General features: G+C 34.2%; 1 protein-coding gene across 1 annotated transcript; it reads left to right on the top strand.

Annotated features, from left to right (window-relative positions):
* The first annotated feature begins 2,817 nt into the window (after positions 1-2,817).
* Positions 2,818-4,479, top strand: LOC126755370 (CCAAT/enhancer-binding protein). The gene is given in 3 exon segments (XM_050467894.1): positions 2,818-3,236; positions 3,239-3,293; positions 3,295-4,479. Coding segments are annotated over 3 exon segments (1,365 nt in total). The 5' UTR covers positions 2,818-3,094; the 3' UTR covers positions 4,463-4,479.
* The last annotated feature ends 10,897 nt before the right edge of the window (positions 4,480-15,376 follow it).

The following is a 15,376-nucleotide window of genomic DNA, read 5'->3' as shown; positions in this document are numbered from 1 at the left end:
TAAACAACAAAAATGAACCCAGTACTTTGACTAGAGACTAGCTGGTAAATCCAATACAACTGGCTCTCCAAAGCTCTCTATGACGTATGCTTACTTTGTGATATCCACAAATAGAAAACAGTAAAAAATTCACTGATAGTGTTGTTGAGGGCATGGCAAGCGGCCAGCTGAACGACTAGCCAAACAAACAGCAAGCAGGCGAACTGCATTCCATAAATGAGAGCGAAAGTGATTTTGGGCACACTGAGAGTGTGCCGTACACAACGCGCCTCACGAAGCGGACGATAGTGGCGGACTGTAACTGACTGAGAGAGCCCCCCTTTGTACTGGCGACGGGGGATCCACAGGTAGTTGCAGCGGCTACAGCAATGCAGTAATTTGCTTACAAAAGCACACGCGTTTCAGCGTGGGATAGGGGGTACTGTGCCTTCGGTTTTGTGTGCCATATTCGTATGCGGGAATACATATGTATGTAATTATGTATGTGGCTTCTGTGTTGTACGATCAGTCTGTATGAGTGGTGTATTTGTGTATACAGACTCGTGTGTAGGTTTGTAAGTTTCGGCAACTTCTTTTGGACTGGCGAAGATTTCTTTTTACAATTTACTTGTGTGTATGACTTTCCCGTTTCGCTTTGATACTCTTTCTTCGGAGTGTGTGTTTTTTCGGCTGTTGGCGGGAATTACAACGACGAATTGCAGTTCAAAATTTAGTTACAATTTACCAATTGTGGCGCTAAGACGTGTTGAACGCTTCGTACGTATTCACACTAGATACCATCGTTGCGAGGCAAGTAACTGCGTTAGCAATTAAAAAAGAAGCCGAGCGTTTTTTGGGCGTAACTATTTGCTCGTGGAGCTTGTAAAGTGCTGAGAACGTGTTTCCAACAGCCAGAGCTGGCGAGCTTCCCCGCGCATACGTCATTCGTCATTGCATAAACGACGTCACTGTGGTTTTGTGTGCGCGAGTGGTTAGCGGTCGGGTGATTCGGTTACTTGGTCGGTGGTTGTATAGCTGGCTAGGCTGTGTGCGCTTTGTTTTTCGGCGGTTTGCGTTTTTTGTGTTGCGCGCTAGCGTAGTGCGGCAGTGTGCAGTCGCTGCGGTAAGCTTACGAAGACATCTTCGTCATTATTGGGCCAAAACGAAGACGCTGAAGACTTGTCAAAGAGTCATTACAGCGCCGCAGACGCAGTAGTAGCAGCAGCAACAGCGGCGATAAAGGCAAGTGAGTGAGTTGGTTAGTTGGTTACACTCGCGAGCGGATGCGGACGCGCACGTCGTATAAGTGGAAAATATAAAATCGGTTGCATCATTTGTGAAACACTTCAGTCAACCGAGGAAGGTTGTTGAGTAAAAGTGACGCCGCGCGCGATATTCCAGTTGAAGACAGCCGCCTGTAATGACAATAACGCAAGACAGTTACAAATTTTGAAAACAACAAAGTACAGAAAAAATATTAAAAAACAAAAATAAATAAAAAGTTGACTAACATTTATTTATAAAATTTAAAAGGCGCTTAAAAAATTGTGCGAATTTTGAATTACCAAAAACAAAAAAAAACATTTGTGGAACAACACGTGATCTGTGAAAGCTTAAAAAACATTAAAAAAATATTTTTAAAAAATATTTATGAAAGCTGTGAATTCAAAAATAAAAAAGTTGTTTATTTGAAAATATTTGATGTTCGTGAAAATACAAAAACAACATCGAAATTTAAAAAAATAATTTCAAAAATTGTAATTTAAGGAATAATTGAAAAAAATTTAATTTAAAAAACAATTTAAACAAGTTAAAAAATAAAAAATTTGATTTTCGTGAAAATAAATACAAAAACAAACTTGAAAAATAATTTAAAAAATTACTAAAATTAATTCAAATTACAAAAAAAAAAACATATTAAAAACATTGTTAAAAAATAAAATTTAAAAAATAATTTTAAAAATTGTGGATTAAAATATAATTTAAAAATTATAAAAAATTAAATTTTAAAAATAATTCTAAATTAAAAAATAATTTAAAAACTATTTAAAAAATACAACTTTAAAAAATAGTTTAAAAAAATTAAAAACATATTGGAACCTTAAAAAAATTTCGAAATTTAAACAAAAAACATTTAAATTTTAAATTAAACTAAAAAATAAATTTTAAAGTTAAAAAAATTGCAAAATTAAAAGAAAAAAATTTAAAAATAGAATGCAATATTTATTAAAAATTTTAACAAAAAATACTTAAGAAAAATTTATAAAATTAAAATAAAACAAATTTAACTAAACAGCTGACTGCAAATAAATTTGAAAAATATGCTACAAAATAATTTAACGAAAATTTTAGTATAAAATATAAAAAAATGTATGTTAACAAACAAAAATTTATTTAAAAAATAATGGAGAACAATTAAAGTAAAAATAATTAAAAAAATTAATTTACAATAAAATTTTAGAAATATTAAAAAAAGTTAATTGAGAATATAAACAAAAAATTTTAATTAGAAAAAATAATTAAGAAAAATTAAAAAAAAAATTAATTTAAAAAATAATTAAGAAAAATTAAAAAAAAATGTAATTTAAAAAATAATTAAGACAATTTAACACAAAAAATTTAAATAATAAAACAATTAAGAAAAATTAAGAAACATTAAAAAAATTAATATAAAAAATTAACTGTGTGACAACATTTATAAAAAAAATCCAAAGATTTTACCTCAGATAAGAAGTGGATAAGAGCATAAAAGCCAAAAGAACTTTTATACACAAAATAAAAAAATATATTTGTGAATGTATATATTTTAAAAATACGGGATAACTAAAGTGAAAATCATCTAATATTTAAGAAATCATAAATGAGACAAACTTTGAAAAAAAGAAAAAATAATAACTTTTTCCCAAATCAACTTTAAATATGAACAACTTTTGAAAAAGAAGTAAAAAAAAATAACTGTAAGCAGTGCAATCGCTGAAATGTGTTAAGTTTTGCCACGCCCCCCCAAACAATTTGTGCAATAACAGTTTAACTAAATCTTAGCCCCCTTCAACTCGCGAGCCAAAGGCAGTCAGTATAAACAGCAAACATTTTGCCCTCATTTGCACAACTAAAAATGCTCAATATGGAGTCACCACAGATGTACGACACCGTGCAGACGCTCTCCCAGCTGGACCTCAAAAAGCAGCCACCGCCCCAACAGGCCATCATCGGCCAGATCACGCTGACGGCCATGTCCAGCGGCCAGCAGCAGCAGCAAACCAACAACGTTGCAAACAATATTAACAACAACAACAATCCAAACAACAACAACGGCACCGATGCCAACAACAACAACAGCAATAATGTTGGTAATTTGGCTGCTGCCGCAGCTGTTGCTGCACAACAACAACAAAACGCTGGACTGGTGGTCAAACAACATGCGGTGCATCAAATGCAGCATGCCGCCGCCGCGCTCAACAACAACAATAATGCCTCCGCCATTAATGCGAATGTGAATAATGTGAATAATTTGCTGCAAAAACAAATGCTACAACAATACACACAATCCGATCTGGATGAGTTGACCGCGCAGGAGATCACTTTGGATCTGCAACACCTGATCGACGATCAGTTTCGCGAGCAGGAGGGTTTGGGCATCTTCAGCGATATGGTCACCAGTCCGGGCGGTTTGTCGGCCACGCTGCCGCCCAACGGCATGGTTAGTGCCGCGGCAAAGGTGCTGCAACAACATCAGCTACAACAACAAACGTTACGCACACAACAACACAACTATGGACGCAGCGCCTTGGCGTACATGCCGCAAGCGGTGCACTCGGGCGCAGCCTACAGCAACAATTCCAGTGATGAGAACTCGTCGGTGGGTTCGGACTCGTCCACCATCAAAGAGGAACCCATCGATCCGGAATATCGCCGTCATCTGCAAGAAACCAATGCCAATAATGCAGCAGCCGCCGCTTTCATAACAAATAGTGGCGCCAACGGGCTCTACAATCCGTATCAGACGGCGGCAAACAATGGGCCGGTGGGCAATAACGGCGGCATGAGCAATGGCGTCGGCGGCGGTGCGCCCAACTTCACCAATCTGACCTCAGCCAATGTGTTGGCACATCACTCCGTGAATTTACCGCATTTGGCGGCCGGCGCACACCTACTCAAACACCACAACAAACAGCTGCACCATCAACGCAAATCTTCGCTGAAACATGTCGATAAGGGCAGCGAAGAGTATCGTCGGCGACGCGAACGCAACAATATAGCGGTGCGAAAGTCGCGCGAGAAGGCCAAGGTGCGCTCACGCGAAGTGGAGGAGCGCGTCAAGACGTTGCTCAAGGAGAAGGAGGCGCTGCTGCGTCAACTGCAGGAGATGACCAACGAAATCCAGTTACACAAGCAGATCTACATGCAGCTGATGAATCATGCGAATCCGGAAGTGAGTCGCGTGTGCCGCAGTTTCCTCAACACCAACGATCATGGGCTTTAGAAGCGCCCACAGGACGATGGCGCGCTTGAAGCTGCCAGCCAACAGCTGGAGAGCTGGCGCTTCGCGTCGTATCGTGCGGCGTACGTGCGTTCGCGTGCGTGATCTTCGTAATATATGTAAATAAGTGTGTGTGTGGTAGTAGCTTGCATGAATCTTTGTATGTGTGTGTGTTGCGTGGTAGTTAATTTTTCGAGCAGCAACCTTATCGCTGTGCGCTTATGAAATATTAAATAAATTATAGTTAAGTTCTAAGTTTTTATACAAAGCTCTGCAAAGTGTATGTAAATTTGTAATGTAAATAGTTTAAAGCGAGAGTCGAAATAGAGGCATTCCTCGACAACCTGAATATGTAATAATAATATTTTTATGTGTATTTAAATTTATGAATATTTGTAAAGCAATACTTTTTTCTAATATTTTAATATATGTAACTTATTTGATATAATCTAAAAAATTCGCAAAATTATTTTTCAAATTAATTTCAAAACAGGCGAAATTTTGAGCTATTCAAAATATTTCAGTAGCAGCAGGAACATCAGAGGGGAAGAGCGCATAGTTTTCAAGATTTTTACAAAATATTTCAAAAATCGAGTGGTTTTTTTATAGGACTGAGAAGTTTATAGTCTTCCTAAATGTTTTTGTGTTTTTTAGATTTAAACTGTTTTTGTATCTTCTTAAAAATGTTTTTCGAAATTCAAACTATTTCTACCTTATTTTCAAAGTTATAGCCGCCTCCTTGAAAGAAGTTTTCAAAATTTCAATAGTTTTTGAAGTTATAGCCGTCTTTATAAAGATTTCTTTTTCGAAATTCAAATTGCTTTCGAAGCTCTAGCAGTCTTCCTAATAAAATTTTTCAATATTCAAACTATTTTCGAAATTATAGCCGTCTTCCTAAAAGTATTTTTTGAAATTCAAACTGTTTTCTAAGTTATAGCTGTCTACATAAAAGGATTTTTCGAAATTCATACTGTTTTCGAAGATACAGCGATCTACCTTAAAGCATTTTTTCAAAACTCCAATTCTTTTCAAAGTTATAGCCGTCTTCTTAAAAGAATTTTTCGAAATTCAAACCGTTTTCGAGTTTTGGTCGTCTTAAAGGATTTTTAAAAATTCCAATAGTTTCTAAAGTTATAGGCGTCTCCCTAAAGGTTTCTTTTTCAAAATTCTAATTGTTTTGGAATTCCTAAACATCTACCTAAACGGATGTGTGATCAACGTGAAATACTTTTTCGAAATTCAAATTTCTGTCGAAGTTATAGCCGTCTACGTAAAAAAAAATTTCGAAATTGAAATTATTTTCGAAGTTATAGCCTTCTCCCTAACGGACTTTTCGAAATTCGAATTGATTTCGAAGTTATAGTCGTTTTCATGAAGTAAGTTTTTAAAACTCAAATTGTTTTCGAAATTATAGTCAACTGCCTAAAAGATTTTTTTCGAAACTTAAATTGATTTCGAAGTTAAAGTTGCCTCAAAACAAGCATTTTGCAAAATTCAAATTATTTTCGAATTTCTAACCGTCTTTGTAAGCGGATTTTTCGAAATCCAAGTTGTTTTCTAAGTTATAGTTGCCTCACAATCGGATTTTTTTTTATACACATTTTTTCGAAATTCTCAAAAGAAATTCCTAAAAGAAATATTCGAATTTCAAACTGTTTTCGAAGTTATGGAGTTAAACAATTAATTTAAAAATCTTCCGAGTACAAGTTTTTCGAAATTCAAGTTGTTTTCGAAGTTATAGCTGCTTCTGTTTTCGATATTCCTAAAAGAAAGAAGTAATATTCCAAATTCAAACTGTTTTCGAAATTATAGAACTTAGCTTAAAACTTCTAGCCTTTAGATCAAATCACCACCTTCCCTTGGTTATATTGAAAGGGGTCAAAATAAAGGTACAAAAACCAGTTTAATCGAAAACTACAACAAAACAATACAACAAGTTGCGAACACAGTTCGAAAACATCTCTGAAGCACAACTATGCACTCAGCTCTCAAACATAAATTTATTTTCATTTTATGCTGAAAAAAAAATAAAAAACTCAAATTATAAAAATCAAAAAAATACTTAAATGAAATGATTAGCTTGCTAAATTTTACAATGCTTTATGCTTAATTAGTTTCCAAAACCGCCTATGTAAATGTAAACTGTCTACTCAAAGGTTTGTACTTATCTAAAATAATATTTCCTAGTTTAGCTTCCTTTGCAATTTAAATATAATTTTTAAATGTAAAAAGCATGTAAGATAAGCCAAAAGAAGTTTTAAGTAAAATTTATTAATAAAAAAAATAAAATGCTAAAACGTATATAAATATGGATGTGAGAATAACAGTAAAAACTACAGTACTGCATAAAAGTGGTAATGCGTTTCGAAAGTTCATATATTTGGTGTTTTGTTTATAATATTGGTGTTTTCGAATTATTAGAAATTCTCAAAACTGTAAAATGGTTAGAAAGTTTTTTTTTTGTTTTGGTATGCCACATACGTATTGAAAAAGTACCGTTAATAGGTTCCATATTTCATGTATAAGTAAAAATTGACTTAAAAGTTCAAATTTTTGTTTTTTAAATTATAGTCAACGTTCGACAAAGCTTGAAATTTTGGGATTATTTGAGTGAAAAAATTAAATTAATTAAAAAATTGCTACATCTATTTTATTTAATTAAATTCTAAATTAACAAAATATTTCAAAAACAAAAATAAACACAAAATAGCTGTAAATTTTTACGAACATTTCGTTAACGATTTATAATATTCGATTTGCTGCTGTTTTAAATATTTATTCCAAATAATTTTGTTTATATTTTATTAAAAGTCTAAATGTCCAAAAGCTTTGCTAATGTGTATGTCTGTATATTAATAAAATTATTGTATTTTCAAAAAAGAAAAAAAAAAAACAAAAAATATTATAAAAAATGTAAAATAAATTTATCGCGCTTTTGCTTCAATCATCACCCATTTTAATTATGCTAAACTCCGGTAAGAAAAAAATTATTTATTGTTAAAATGTGTTTTCGAGACTTAAAGGGAAATGGCAATGTTCTCAGTTAGCTCAATTTTAGTTATTTTCGCAAATTATTTTGTAAGTTTTTATTGCTATAAATTATACACACTAAAGCAATCAGCACCTCATTAACAAAATTTAAATAATTTTGAAAGGGGTCAAAAAGAAATCAAACAAACAACAAAAATCGAAAACTACAACAAAACAATGAAAAAACAAGTTTAAAAAATTAGTTTCCAAAACCGCCTATGTAAATGTAAACTGTCTACTCAAAGGTTTGTACTTATCTAAAATATATTTAAGCCTAGCACTTTAGCTTCCCTTGCAATTTAAATATAATTTAATTAAATGTAAAAACATGTAAGATAAGCCAAAGAAGTTTTAAGTAAAATTTATTAATAAAAAATAAATAAAATGCTAAAAACGTATATGTGAATATGGATAGTGAAGAATAACAGTAAAAACTACAGTACTGCATAAAAGTGGTAATGCGTTTCGAAAGTTCATATATTTCGTGTTTTGTTTATAATATTGGTGTCTTCGAACTATAAAAAATTCTGAAAACTGTAAAATAGTTAGAAAGTGTTTTTTGCTTTGGTATGCCACATACGTATTGAAAAAGTACCGTTAATAGGTTCCATATGCCTTGGCGTATATTAAAAATTGACTGTAAGTTCAAATTTTTAGGTTTTTTATTTGGAAATCACGTTCGACAAAGCTTGAAATTTTGGGATTATTTGAGTGAAAAAATTTCTGAATTTTTTAACTCACAAATTTTTTTTAATTTTTTCTAAATTAACAAAATATTTCAAAAACAAAAATAAACACAAAATAGCTGTAAATTTTTACGAACATTTCGTTAACGATTTATAATATTCGATTTGCTGCTGTTTTAAATCTTTATTCCAAATAATTTTTTTTTATATTTTATTAAAAGTGTAAATGTCCAAAAGCTTTGCTAATGTGTATGTCTGTATATTAATAAAATTATTGTATTTTCAAAAAAAAAAAAAAAAAAACAAAAAATATTATAAAAAATGTAAAATAAATTTATCGCGCTTTTGCTTCAATCATCACCCATTTTAATTATGCTAAACTCCGGTAAGAAAAAAAACTATTTATTGTTAAAATGTGCTATAGACTTAAAGGGAAATGGCAATGTTCTCAGTTAGCTCAATTTTAGTTATTTTCTTAAGCAAATTATTTTGTAAGTTTTTATTGCTATAAATTATACACACTAAAGCAATTAAAGCACCTCATTAACAAAATTTAAATAATTTTAAGAAATTTTTGTAAAAAGAAATCAAACAAACAACAAAAAGTGTTTAGAAATTTGTAAAAACTGCTGGTTGAAATGTTTAAAAATTGACAATAAATGCTTAATAAAATGAGAGAAAAATATATTTAATAAATTTGTCGTTATTTTCAAAAGTTTCAGCTAATGAAAATTTATATTTTTTTAAATTTAATACCTTCAGACTTTCATTTCTAAAATTCATACTCAAGTTACTCATCTTTAATCGAATAGTTGACATAGTAATAGGTTGTCAAAAAAGTCTTGCGGTATTTTCGCTAGTTGGCGCTGAAAGCGTGTAGTCCTAGTTTTATTCGGGTCATACTTTACCTTTTTGGAAAGCTCATTTCACGCGCTAACACGTGTTTGATTGATTGTCGTTTAGGGTTATTTAAGTCCTTCGTGAGTTATAGAAAAATTCAAAATGTTCATAATTTGAAAATTATTAATTTATTCTTCAAAATATATGTCATACCCTTAAAGTAATCTTGGCCCAATACACTTGTATGGCGCGCAAACATGGAGCAAAATAAAGATAAAATACGGCATATTTTACAGTAATACTACGATAAAGGCAAAAATGCATCTCAAACCGCCAATAAAATTTGTGCAGTTTATGGACCCGATACAGTTTCCATTTCCACCGCACAATGATGGTTTCAACGTTTTCGTTCTCGTGTAGAGGTGGTCGAAGATGCACCACGCTCCGGAAGGCCTGTCGTCGAAAATTGCGATAAAATCTCTGAATTGGTCGAAAGAGACCGACATAGTAGCAGCCGTAGCATCGGTCAAGAGCTGGCCATGAGTCATCAAAAATTCATTTGAATTTCAATAAAAAAAAATTCAATAAAAATACCGCAAGACTTTTTTGACAACCCATTATATACTTCACAATAGGCTTTTCTAAAAACGAGTCGTTGCCGCAATAACTGCCTTAATTCTGGAAAGTATGGAATTCACTCGAAACTCAACTGATTCCTTATAACAGGAGCACACAAACTGGTTCTAAATTCTTTCTCAATTAACTTTTATTTGTTGGCTACTGTTTAGCTACTTCAAACTTCAGTATGTGCCTTAGTGCTGAATAGGATTTAAATCAGGCTAGTTTCCAGGCCAATCCAAGCGTTGAATCCTTAGATCGTTAAATGTATTGGCAAATAAAAAAACAATCGTGCTGAATAAGAGCATATACACCAATATTGTGTAGATGATACAAGATTTGTTTCCAATCCAAACTCAGCCATTTTGCACGATAGCTTACGCTAAGTCATCCTGGAAGATTAGGCTATCCGTATGAGGATAATGCTTTTAAATTGGAGATACTAAAAAAATGCTAACCAATGTCGCATATTTTTGTGCATTCATTATTCCATCAACAAGGTGTAGAGGTACCAAAACATGGAGTGAAAAACAGCTTCAAATCATTTGCCTTTGAGGAAACTTAATTTTCTTTTCTACACAATTATCCTGGAACTTCTCACTGCCTGAACCGCGCACTTAAAGCAAGTTTTGTAAGCTCAGCAAATTAAATTTAATTTTTCAGACAACATTATTTGTTGCCAATCACTTTGATCCCAATTTTGGCACTTTTTAGCTCAAGAAAGTCGTACAGTCGTACATTTTTTGTGTTGATAGTGGCTTTTTGCAGGGAGACTTCCACATAAACCCACATCTCTAAGCAGTCGGCGTATGGTTTCGACACTTAAATCCATTTGGTGAAAATTTTTCATCTCCGCCCTTAGAGAAAGTGGTCGCTTAAACTTATCCGCCGCAGTAAGTTGTCTGTTCTCACAGTTAACTTTCGAAGATAGCCTAATCCTTTATTACGCCCCAAAACATCATTTTTTTTGTAAAAGACGAACAATTGTCAAATGGGAACAACAAACACCAGCTGATATTTGCCTAGAAGATCTTTCCTTCATCTAATGCCAAAATGCGAATCGTTCAGGGTATAATAATACAACAATGCACTCATCATTATGTGCTTGCGCCCGTATTTTGATAAATAATCTAATAAATAATTAAAGGAATTTCATTTAAATAAATTACAGCTTAAAATAAAAACAATATTCGCTAAATATTTCTGAATTCCGTTAGTAGTGGTGGCAATAAAATCACTATGTGCCACACCGTTTCAGTGCATTGAAGACGACTCATCAGCTGTCATTGCCAAAGAATGCCATCGCGCTGCTCGCCTGCAATATGGCAACGCCTTTTATTTATTTGCATATTATGTTCCAATGTATGTAAAAACCATATATGTATATATGTACGTTTTCAGAGGAAATTATATTAAAATATATACATATGTATATATGTGTGGTTTATTATCTGGGAACATCTTCCCAGTCTGCTCACTAATGCCAATTGCTTGTTTTGATGCTAAAATATCTACTTAAAGAGAAATCAAATCAAATGAAATTATAATTTTAAGTAAGTGCTTAGCACTTTGCTCGTGTTTTCCTTAGTGAATTGCCAACAAATGGTAGTACAAGAAATTGCAAGCAGCCGAATGCAGCATTGAAGCAGTGGCGTAGTATGCGAGTATAAGAGGGTGAACTGACAAGTGCGTAGTGTAAGTGCAATTAATATTTTTTGAAGTAGTTTTTCGTAGAAGAAGTCCATTGGAAGTCTAATCGGACTATTTTGATTCGGTGTATGGAAGTGGGCGTGGTCACGGGATTTAGGTCGGTGATTCTGCTTTAGTTTTTGGAAAAAATGTAATTTTGACCAAACATTTAATTTTTTTAAGCGATACGTATCTTCCGTTTTTTTTATTAAGAGGACTGAATGAAAAATGGTGGCCCTCCTCTCTGTTGCGCCGACTTTAAGTACAATGGGCGATTATCAACAATGTATCCCCACTAACAGCGAATTAAATCTCTTGACGATCATTGTTCCTGCTGAAGATACCACTGCTACCCAACAAACCATCTTTCAAAATTTTTAAAATTGAATTATTTTTAATTATTCATAAAATTAAACAAAAAAAACGTTAACTTCGGCTGCGCCGACGCTAATATTGGTTGTCAAAAAAGTCTTGCGGTATTTTTATTGAATTTTTTTTTTATTGAAATGGAAATTAATTTTTGATGACTCATGCCCAGCTCTTGACCGATGCTACGGCTGCTACTATGCCGTTCAGTTTGTATGGAAGCTATATGTTATAGTTGTCCGACATCGGCAGTTTCGACAAATGAGCAGCTTCTTGAAGAGAAAATGAAGTTTGCAAAATTTCAAAACGATATCTTAAAAGCTGAGGGACTAGTTCGTATATAAGTATACCGACAGACGTACAGACAGACAGTTCATATACTTTATAGGGTCTCCGACGCTTCTGGGTGTTACAAACTTCGTGGCAAACTTAATATACCCTGTTCAGGGTATAAAAATTGCACGAAATTGTTGAATTATGGATTATGAATACTTAAGAACGTCAAGATTTTCGATATTATAAACATATCGACTGGAAAGTAGATCAGTCTCGTTTAAGCAATGAAGACAGGTTAGATAAGATGGATGATCCCTCAACATGCCGGATGATCACACTTAGACTGCTATGTAAAGTTCCTTTGTGAAGACGAGAAAACTCTTGTAGTTGGACAACAACTATCGGAAAAAATCGCTCTGAAACTATCACAAATCTGTTGAGGTGTTTTATTTCTTGAATGTTTAAAAGTATGGGATCCTGGGTTAAGAAGATTTTATCTCATTTTCTTCTCTGATGCTAATCACAAAATAACTCGATGTCAGGAATAAGGAGCCTCGACATCGTTTAACTAGTCTTAAGCGTACAGTCAGCGAACTCAAGGCTAATATCGCTACAGTAGCCTTTTTGAAGGAAGCTACGCTCTGAAGCTCGAGGTGATGGAAAGTCCCGACAATGTTCTTCTTCACTAGCCCTCCCTGCAAGCTTTGATCCATTTGTAAAAAAGCTCACCGGCCATCTTCTTCATCAACTTCTTCCTTCGCTTGCCTCCCTCGACAAGCAGGCTACGCTTGGGGACCTGGTAATCCAAGTATTTTGGAAAAAATTAAATTCTGTCAGAATTCCAGAGTGCAATCATTTAAGTACCCAGATTATCTGAGTTTGAGAGCAGCTTTCTTGCTCAGGATCCTTGTATCTCTATGAATCGATTCTATATGTATTATAGGCATAGATCTAAATGATTAACTTTGATGAGAGTCCTCACCTTTTGACAATGCCTTCCTTGCTCTTTCTTTGAGGTTGCGTTTTCACAAGACCTTCATGTCTAGGATGAGCTCTGGGTACTTAGGTCTTTCAGCAAGTCGTATACGCGTTCATAATATTGTCTCGCCATTTTGTTCTTCTAAGTGAATAAAACTAGTTCGGTTTCGCTAGGATTTACGATGAGACCGGTTTCAGCAGGCAAGTTTCATAATAGGCTAAGGTACCCTTAGGTTAGCTCGTACACGGTATTTAGAAATTTCCCATCAACCATGAGAGCTACGTCGCCCGCGAAAGCAATTACCCGGCATCGACTGCCTCAAAGCTTTTATTGAAAATCATGGACACCATGATCCACAGAAGTGGCGAGAGCAGTCCCTATTTTATGGAGCACCTACTCACGTTCCGTTGTTCTTGTGGACTACCTTATTCTGCCACGATCGTTCTACCGTAGAGAAGTTTGACGGGTAGATGCTTAAGGTTCGATTCAACACTAAACTTATTCAAAGCTCTAATGATCGCTTATGGCAAAACGTGAATATCAAGGAATGTTCCCACTGCAAACTCCGTGGTCTTTATGGTACTCTCGAGCTAAAGACAAGAATGTGCAAGGCAGTGTCCACTGACCTATCTTTAAAATAAGCTTGTTATGCCCTTAAAAGGCTATGTCAAACCAGTCAAAGAGGAAAATCAAGTCTAAAATCCATGCTAAGTTAAATTGTCATCAAGCTTTCACCTTAGTCTTAATGGAGAAACGGACGATATGAATTGGAAAGCATTTGAAGTTGTGGAAAATATTTAGAAACTTAATTAATAGAAAATTTACGAATTTTAAATCATTGACCCATTATCAATCCTTAACCAAATGAGAATACGCTTCGCTGTCAATTCAATCTCCTCTCAATTGACTTTCAGAGCTAAGTGCTTGTTGGGTTGCGTCGAAAAGAACAATTAAACACGAGAATGAAATATGCGGCACTGGCGCGTTAACAACTGTTGCTTTGGTTGTATTTGTTGTTGGCCTGTAGTGAGCGTAATTAATGTTACAGTTTGCTTGCGATTGCATTTGTCTAACTAGATAAGTTGATGCAAACAAATAAGTGTCGGTTCACACAAGAAGGCTTTTGTTGCGGCAACTCGAAGTTTGTGGACAAAGGAGGACGATATTTTATTATTCGTTTTGTGTTAGCACAATATATGTATATAGAAACATGCGCACTATCATAAGAATCTTTTCAAAAATGGTAATTAAGGATAAATTTACTAATGAAAATATTTTTTTTGTTCCGCTTAAAAAAAGTGTACAAGGTTTCAAGAAAATGATAAGAAAAGGAATGCGAAAAATTGCAAGACTCCAGTGGTCCGTCTCGAATCGCCCGTATGAGTTTGGAGAAGATGCCGACAATGAGTAGTAAAAGTTGCTTTGTGTGAACCCAGCCTATGATATGCATGTATACCTCGCTTCGTTTAGGTGCCAATTTTATTGCCGCATTCTACACCAAGGCACTTAGATTGGCAGTAATTGAGCTGAAATATCATTTGACTTCTGCGATGAATTATGAATCTGAAATTATGTGCGACAATTTTGATTTATGGGTGCATAATTCGCCAACATTAAATTGTTGCAAACAACAAAAATATAAAAAGTAAAAAAAAACGTCTACAAACAGATATGAAGATGAAAGCAAATACAAATTTGAAAACTATACTTGTGTAAGTAAATGAGCAGTTGTAAAGTTGGCTTTGGGAGAACAAAAGTTCCAGAATTTTGACACCAAGGTAGATAGGTAGGTAGAGTAGATGTCTGAAGACGTACTTAGGCCTTTAGGAGGACCATAGTGATACCATCGGCACTAAAATCTCCTCATGCCATTGTCCTATCTCTGAACCACCCCGTGCTTCTGATGAAGTTCATCAATAGAAAAAAATTGTATCTGTGCAACCTCCAAACATCATCTAGAAACCCTAGAATAATAGCAGCGTTTCTTTTCCTATACAAAGCTTCTGTGCTTCTACCTCCTGAGAGCTTCTACAATATCCATTGTATGGTGTTCCCGGTCTGATATCTCGTTTGGCATTAAAACAATGAGCTATTATCGCTCCTACTAGAGTTTTTATGTCATTCCTTTTTAACTTTATAACCGGCACTTGAGCCCCATATTCATGCAACGTTTGCCTCTGAGACGCAGCTTTATTCATACATGTTTGTTGACTAAATACCTACAAGTAATCAGAAGAATATAAATCCCTTCTTTTCCCCTGTCTAATTGTAGGTTGGTACCTTATCTGGCTAGTTCAACTACCAAGAATAAAATTATATCCTAGAAGCCATTGCAGGTTTATCGTGAAATAAAATGTTAGATCGACTAAGAGATCAAGTGGTTCTTTCACTATCTCTGATGCAAAACTAAGAGACCATAGTGAATTGAAGGCC

Source organism: Bactrocera neohumeralis, chromosome 4, assembly GCF_024586455.1.
Source record: "Bactrocera neohumeralis isolate Rockhampton chromosome 4, APGP_CSIRO_Bneo_wtdbg2-racon-allhic-juicebox.fasta_v2, whole genome shotgun sequence".
NCBI lineage: Eukaryota > Metazoa > Arthropoda > Insecta > Diptera > Tephritidae > Bactrocera > Bactrocera neohumeralis.
Note: the sequence above shows the minus strand (reverse complement) of the source record. Positions and strands in the feature narration are given on the sequence as shown.